Raw genomic sequence first — 8,525 nt, 5'->3', positions numbered from 1 at the left:
GGTACTTTGCTTAAACTTTTGAATGGGGAAGCGGGCAGAGGGGGGAGCGCTAGCGGAGGGGGTGGGGGGAATTTCCGACCCCCCCCCGCGATCGGGGCATGCTCCCCCCTTATGCCTGCGACCCCATATGGCCCCCAAAAGCTGGATGTTCGGAAAGTTCGGGGTTCGGCCCGAACATGCCGAACATCTCGGCCATGTTCGGCGAACTTTCCCGAACCCGAACATCCAGGTGTTCGCCCATCACTACTCCCAGGGTTATACATATGTTGTTTTAACTTGGGCTAGGTCTCTTGCCTGGAGCTTTACCTCTTCGTGGTGCAAGAGTCCAGTATATTATACTTTGTATGAAACTATAGTGAAGCTAAAGTTCATGCCTGAGCAATTAACCAGTCAATTGCAGCATATTTTTAGGGCTGTGCAACGCCCCTTCCTTTTCTTTTTTTTGATCATAAATAGTAGTTCTTGGAAGTAGGTATTATCATAATTGAGACTTTTTGAACAATAAAAGAGTATATAGAATTTAATCTAATGGACTTAAAGATTACATCATTTTGAATAACCAGCTTTAGCATTTATAAAATACAGATCACTTTTCCCTGCTTTCAAAGAACAATTCTAAAAATTCTAGTTCATGTTGAATACTTTCTTTATGCTGTCACGAGCTTGATCTTTGGTGATCTTTTTCCATTCTTCTGGAAGATTAGCTGGTTTTGCATCATATTGTTTTGCAAACTGTTGATTGAACTGTACAAATATGTATTTCCAGTAGTCCGAGGACTCGATGCTGGGGTCGGGCTGAATGGCCCAATCTGGATAATATGTGCGATACTCTTTGTGTGGATGCCACTTTCCTTCTGTATCCACATTTTTGAATCTGCCATTGGAAATAACAAGAGTGGAACATATGTCAATAGTTAAAGTTCCATCACCATCCCATCTATATTCTCCCAAACCTCGGGATCTATGGATAGATGAAAAGTGCTCTTTGTGGTCACCACCTCCAGCTTCACAAGGGACTTTGCAGAATGGACACTGCTTTCCACATCCAACGACCTTCCTGAGCAGTTCATCCTGAGGCTTCAGTGTCACTTTAGAAAGAAAGGAGTCAGTTTTCAAAGATCTCAGATTTGTTATGATTTCTTGTTCAACCTGTGTAAGGAAGTGTTGAATATCAGATGAAAACTGCTCAACTGCAGCTCTATTTTGGAAAGTGATCACTTTCATTTCATTCTGAGAAATCACTAATTTTGTTTGCAACCTTTCACAAACTTTTTCTAAAAATGACTTTTTAAACAGTTTTTATCTTTAAGTACAGCTTGGATTTCCATTTTTATGGAGGAGAGAATATCTTTCCATAATTGTTCTAAAGATGCTGAATTGTCATACTTTTCAGAGATATATCCTAATATCCATGTCTCTGAAAAATCTCTGTGTGAGCCAATATAGTTTAAATAGTCCTGGAATGACATTTTTTCCAGTAACTTTTCTAGCATATGACACTGGAAAAAGCTTCGACTACTGGATATGATACTCTCAGAACCGTTTAAAATGTCATCCATAATCTTCTCGCCAAGATGTTTGAAGATATAATCAGTAATCGCTGGTGTGAGACATTGTTCACAGAATTGTCTGGCTCTGTTCCGACTTTCATCTTTCTTTTGAAACACATTCAGAAATATTGCTAAATATTGAGGTTTTAGTCTTTCCAGACAAGCTGTTGGATCATTATTTTTGATAAAAGCATCATGCATCTTCTCGAACATTTGAGTTGCCTTACCAAGAATAAAAAGTTTAATATCAAGCTCAAATTCTCTTGAAATGTGAAGGTTGGTGGCACTTTTGAGTTGTTTATTAATCATGAATAGTAGTTCTCGGCAATGAGTATTATCATAATCCTCCCCAGAATCAACTTTTTCCTTTATATACTTATCACATTCATTTATTAGTGAACCAGCAAAGTTTTCTATCAGTTCATATGTTTGTTTACGTTGGAATACAGTTTTAAACAATTGTTTCCACCAACTGCAATCAATATATTTGTCATTCACCGTAAAATCAAACTGTCCATGGGTTGCTAGATTGTATATACTTGTAAGTGTTTCATTTACATAAGATCCTCTACTGGTCAGATCATTACTCAATTGGTGTAAAATTGCTTGATTAATATCTCGTCTATCTAGTTTCTTTATCTTGAAATGTTTTAGTGTGTTATCCCACATGATCTCAAATTCCTGCTGTAATTTCTCGTCACTAAGTTTAGATTTCTTCTTTCTATTGGTTTTCAGAAGATCACTAATTTTTCCTTCTATCAGCTCTTGATATTGATTCTGGATGCTCTTGATCTCCATCTTCCCTCTCTGGATGGAAATTGCTTTGCTACATTTGTATAGTGCGTTTCTCTCAAGTTCTTTTCTTAAGAAGTGTACGCTCCTTCTGAAATCTTCTCGATATTTTTCTACAAGATGAACATTATCAGACTTGCTGTCGTAATATTTTTCTAGCAAATCCAACATTTTATTTTCCTCCTCACACATTAGCTGTTGAAGGCCTATGGTGTATTGTTCAGTAGTTTCTGCATCCCGACTCTCGGCTGGCTGATTTTTTATGTTATTTTCTGTGCTGATGACAAAGTTGTAGACTTTTTTTGAAAATTCCCATTCCCACATAGAAAACCGCATTGACAGCTTATTATAAGCATCAGCTACAAGACTGTTTCGGAAGCTGAAAATGAATTTTTCATGTTTCACAGCTCTCCACAAGCTTTCTATCCATTTAATAAAATCAACTATTGGGGATGGATTGCTCTGTGTTTTCAGAAATTCAAATAAATACTGTTTTAGCTTATGGACACTTTCGCTGTAACCAGAGCTTACTGGTGCCATTGGTGGGACTCCCTGCCATAGGCCAGGAATGTACCAACTGTGTTTCTCCACATCGTAATCCATCATGTCATTAAAGGATGTGATTCCACCTTTCTTCTCCATTTCTGCAGCCACTTTAGTCATTTCATCCAGTTGTTCCAGAAGTTTCTTCCTGTCTCTCATATTCTTTTCATGAGCAGAAACATCGCTCACATTCTGATGTACAAACTGACAGTTTGGCTTCTTCCCTATTTCTTTCATCCGAAGAAATGCATGGACCACAATCTGTAGGATATCCTTCATTTCTGTTGTGTTTTCCATGGAAATATTGACTATGGTTATGTCACTCAGCCCAACCACTAGCGTGGCCAGTTCATTGTCATGTTCATAACTGTCTTCCAAGGAAGCCAACTCAGGAGCTTTCAACCCCTCAGTGTCAATCACCAGGATGAATTCACAGCCCATCTCCTCTTGTAAATTATGTTTCACTTTAAGAAGAGTCATAAAAGCACCTCTTGTGCATCTTCCACTGGCCACTGGGAACTGTAAACCAAACATGGTGTTCAGAAGGGTGGATTTCCCTGTACTCTGCACTCCCAGCACTGTTATGACTCTTATTTTGCTTCCTGTTTTACCTCCACATCCAGCCTTCATGTTCAGCTGAGTGAGAACATCTGTTATCCATTTGAGAGGAATGTTGGCAGCATCTCCATCAATTAGCTCAAGAGGAAAACCATCCAGTAGAAGGTCAGCAGCAATCCCTGGGAGTTCTATAAACTGTGCTCTCTCTGATGGGATAATGTTTTCTTTAACCATAGAACATTCAGCCTCGTAAAACTGTCCCAATTCTCGTAGAAAATGTTCAATTCCCAAAGAGCTGTCAGAGATTTTTTGGTCTACCTCCTTGAGTTCCCCAGGATTATTTGAACTGCTTTTATATTTCTCTTTATATTTAATTTGTAAATCAGAAAGATTCCTCCTAGCAGTGACATCAAGTTCTAGTTTCATCCATTTCAGAAAATATTGCTTCTCCACTGGTGACAAATGAGTGATACCATTAATAAACAACATTATAGCCTCTGGCAATTCATGTTCGTGCTGTGCCTTATGTAATGAAATACGCTGTCGCTTTAACTCATCCTGATATTGCTGTGCATCTTTGTCTCCTTGTTTTGTCATTCTACAGTTCTTTTTCTACTTTAGCCAGTTGCTTCCACAGGTCCCCCTGCAGTTTCATCACTCCTTTCTTATATTCTTCCACATCAGTTATTGGGGCAGTAATGTTACAAGCACATGCTCTCGCTTTCTGGCATTCGGGGAAGTTCTCATCTACATCAATCGGGAGCCCATGTGTTTGATTTTTCGCCATTTGCAATGATGATTGTTGAGATTTTTTGCTTATAAAACATTTGAGGATGTCCTGTAACCGTTTCACAAATTCAGCATCATTCAATGTTCCTTTGATCACGATGTGTTTTATATCAATCGTCAGTGTTTCCACTAGCTGCTTTAGAAAGGTCTGTGTCTCTGTGTTAATGTTTTTGCCTGGTTCTAGAGTAACTATGAAATAAAACTGGGTATCAGTGTTACTGCAAGTTAATAGCATTGTGAATTCCTTCTCAGAAATGCTGTCAAGAAATATAAACACGGCTGATGATACTCGAGTCAGAAACATGAACTGCTCCCAGTTGGTCTCCAGGTCTCCACGTAGGTTGGCCACTGTGATGGGTTCTGGGAAAACATCAGAACTACCAGAGGGAAAATACCAGGAAATTTCTACAAGTCCGTCAGATATTTTCCTACTGATGTTTCCTCCCTCCATGTCATGATGAATAAAGAAGTTGTGGTATTGCTGAGCTGGATTAAGAATCTGGTTCAGGATTTTAGATTTGGATAATTTAGTTTTCCCTAATCTGACAAAAGAGAATATTGGCATGGGAATATTTACCACATTATCTTCTCTGAATCCTTTACTGTCCACTAATGACTGAGGTCTCCACTTCTTCACAATGTCCCTCATTGCCCACAGCATGAAGGTGCATTTTGACCTGTCTCCAGCAGGCAGCAGCAGAGGGATGGCAAACTGACACATGGCCATTTTTGTTACAATCTCTTGCTGTAGGAAACTGTCTGAACAATGCAGGAGGACACACAGGACATCCAGGGGGTGAAAGGCAGTTGGTGTGTCTTGTTCAGGTTTGAACATTGCAAGAATATCATCAACATTTGATTCTTGAGTAATGGGAGGTTTCGTGAGTTGAGTATTTAGTGCAGTCCTGTTCAAAGCCATTAAGTTTCTCAAGAAGTGCCAAGGAATATCTTTGAAATTGTTAAGCTCCACATCTTTCATGTTTTCTGACCCGATACATAGGAGGTCACTCAAGGTCACTTTTGAAGCCAAATGATTTTTCATATCCATCTGTTCTAAAAGTTCTTGAAAATTCTTTTCTTTATCTATGAACAGAAAATAAAGATATAGTTAAGTATATATAAAATTACTATTGTTACACAAATTACATAATACAAAGTAGAGATGAGATGGGCAGTCAAGGTCTACAGGATTTAAAAGTTTAAAGCAAACCTGTGAGGTTTGCAAATGCCATATTGAGATGTTCTGCTTCTTAAGGGAACCTGAACTGATGTTAAAATTGTATTTCTGAACCTGTGAGGTCCCTTGGTATCCTCTGGGTTCCCTCCATTCTCCCGCTGGTGGCTCCATTAACTGTGCCACCCACCCAGGAGTCGTGCACGTGTGAGCATGCATGGCCCATCAATGCGCCTGTCTCAAGTACTCGAGTACTGTGCATACATGGTTCACCTGATGGGTTGGCTGTGTCACGTGACATGCGCCAGCCCGTCAGCTGAAATCCCTGCGTTAATAATCCAGCCACGCTAAGCCTGGAGCCGATCTGTTCGGCGTGCGCTGAACCGAGGGACTTTCCTGCACTCTATGCCCGCACTGGGACCCTGTATATGCGCAGCAACTACACAGCCCACACAGCAACCTAGGACGACGCAGTGAGCAGCGAAGCCCAGCGGTGGTGAGAGCCCGCTGGGGCACCTGGTGGTGTTCTAATACAAGCCTTGTATGGTCAAATTACACTTACCTTGAAGCTGAACTGTTGTCCTTAGTAAGCACTGGTGTGGAAACGAATGCAGATAAGACATTATGGTGGCATTGTGAATCTGCGCTATTCGGGGTTGTTAAGACAGCGGATGGTGTATACAGCAGTGTTTTTTGGAGACTGCACAGATCCCTGAATTGATTGAGCACATTCCGGTGTTGTGTCTGATTACGCTGCCTGTTAATTTGCACTGCCCCGCATGCGCAGTAGGAGACTGTGCGGCCACAGTTCCTATTTAATTATGCTGCTGGTGGTAAAATACTAAATATCTCCGCTTCCTCACATCCTACACTCCAGAAATTTTCAGGGTAGGGAGGGAACCCCCAGAACTACCTCTATGCCAAATTGCAGCCCCCGAGCCCCACTGGTTCCCGAGATTGGTTTCTCTAATCTATCTCCTGAACCAGCGGGGCTCGGGGGCTGCAATTTGGCATAGAGGTCGTTTGGGGGGTCCTCTCCCTACCCTGAAAATTTGGGGAGTGTAGGATGTGAGGAAGCAGAGATATTTAGTATTTTACCACCAGCAGCATAATTAACTTCACACTGAGCATGCGTGCTACTCAGTGTGGAAGAGAGCTTCCGGGCAGCGCAATCAGGCATTACACCGGCAACAGTGCAGTGCTGTGACAGTGGTTTCACATGGAAGACAGTCAATAATCCTCTTTGATTCCTGAACTGTGGTGAACTATTTAGCGAACTTAACTCTTCATATAGTTGGAGTGTGGAGATCCACATACAGTAGTTTGCTAAGACATAGTTCTGAGAATGTGTGATCTGACTGCATGTGTGAGTTAGGATGGATGGTCAGCTGACAATATAAGCATACATGGCTGTTTATTTTGGGGGGGGGGGGGATTTTTCTATGCAACTGCAATCTGGTTCCATTCAAAAAAACTTTTTATGATACTGTAAGCAGACGGTTCCCCTAGTCAATCTTTTTCAGACAACGTTGTAAGGGAAACGGCTCCCCTTTACAGGGTTACAGACCATATATCACTTCTAGCGCTCCCCAATCTTCTATTTTTCCAGTGAAAATAGCCAAGCTCAATCAGGTTGGTTCTACTTCACAGGTGCAGACAAAACTTTTTTTCCTAAGAAAGCCAAAGCAGGTCCATGGTACTGTGCTTGCATCAACAAGCTCTCTTTTGGGAGTCCCAGTGCTGGAATGAGCCGAGGAGGACGAGGGAAGCATCTTTAGAATCCAGAGTCTTCCCTCTCCCAAGGTGAGTACCATCTAGGGGCACTTTTTGTCACTTCAGGGCCCCTTTCTACTCAGCATACAGCTTTTCCAAGTTAAAATTAGGAATTTGGAAATAACTTATGAGTTTTAACAATTTTGAGCAGTTCGCATTGAAGATTATGGTGTCAGATTTCTAAAGTGATTGCAAAACTCTCAGTCAGTGAATAGGAGCCTTTCCCAGATGTATACTACTCTGATGGATATACAGTATCTACTCAACAAAACTTATAACTCATGGAAGTTTGATATCCCTAATTTGGAGGAGGAAGGATGTTCTACCAAATTGGAAGATATCAGAGAAATACTGATCCCAGCTAAAGATAGGCTGTTATTGTTAAAGTTTATATTTAGGGTCTGCTATACCTCCCTTAGAGTAAGTTGAATGTTTCCAGACAGGAATGACCACTGTCCTATGTGTCCAGCTATTGTAGGTAACGATATTCCATTTTTGGACATGTCACAAACAGAACTGTAATTGGGCCCAGTTGGGTGAGGTTCTGAGCAAGGCATTTCACTGATCAATTGACTTATCCTTTAAAGACAAACACTTATATCACACTTTTCTCCTGGTGGACTCAAAGCACCAGAGCTGCAGCCACTAGGTCGCGCTGTATAGGCAGTAGCAGTGTTAGGGAGTCTTGCCTAAGGTCTCCTACTGAATGGCTTACTGAACAGGCAGAGCCGAGATTTGAACCCTGGTTGCCTGTGTCAGAGGCAGAGACCTTAACCATTACACTATCCAGCCATTCCCAGGTAATTAACGGTACAATCTGAATAAGCGGTAATCGATTGGAAACAATCTGTTGTACCCATTAATGGCTGAATTCCCACTAAGCAATCCAATTAGATTGATGGGATCAATCTAAAAAATGGATCAATTCCATTAATCTGATTGAACTGGGTTGCACAAATTGTCAGTTAATGGGCACGACAGATCATTTCTGATTGATTACTAAAAACGATTGATCGGCCATGGGATTGTACTCTTAATGGCCACCTTAGGACCAATCTGTTAAGAATTGTTGGTGAAGTTCTTTCTACCACTTGTAAATACTTCTGTGGATATATATTATGTTTCTGTGCAAGGGAAATATTGATTTTACAGTGGATTGATTCACAGCCACCTACTGTGGCACCCTGGAAGAAGTATGTTAATGACTCCTTACAATTGTACAAAGCTTTTTTGGAAAGCTTATTTGGAACTGCCAACAAACTTTGATAAATTGTGGAACCCCTAGTGTACATATTTTGAAGAAAGTGGTATAATGCTTGCCTCTACCTGAGTAGTCAATTGATGTA

General features: G+C 40.9%; 1 protein-coding gene across 1 annotated transcript in view; it reads right to left on the bottom strand.

Annotated features, from left to right (window-relative positions):
• Positions 1–533: 533 nt before the first annotated feature.
• LOC137524280 (interferon-induced very large GTPase 1-like) overlaps positions 534–8,525 on the bottom strand; it is a 36,587-nt gene continuing 28,595 nt past the window's right edge. The window contains 3 exon segments of the mRNA XM_068243959.1: positions 534–1,295; positions 1,298–4,047; positions 4,049–5,315. Of these exon segments, the coding sequence (XP_068100060.1) occupies positions 625–1,295; positions 1,298–4,047; positions 4,049–5,315 (4,688 nt within the window). The 3' untranslated portion in view covers positions 534–624.

Source organism: Hyperolius riggenbachi, chromosome 7 (genome assembly GCF_040937935.1).
Source record: "Hyperolius riggenbachi isolate aHypRig1 chromosome 7, aHypRig1.pri, whole genome shotgun sequence".
Taxonomy (NCBI): domain Eukaryota; kingdom Metazoa; phylum Chordata; class Amphibia; order Anura; family Hyperoliidae; genus Hyperolius; species Hyperolius riggenbachi.
Note: the sequence above shows the minus strand (reverse complement) of the source record. Positions and strands in the feature narration are given on the sequence as shown.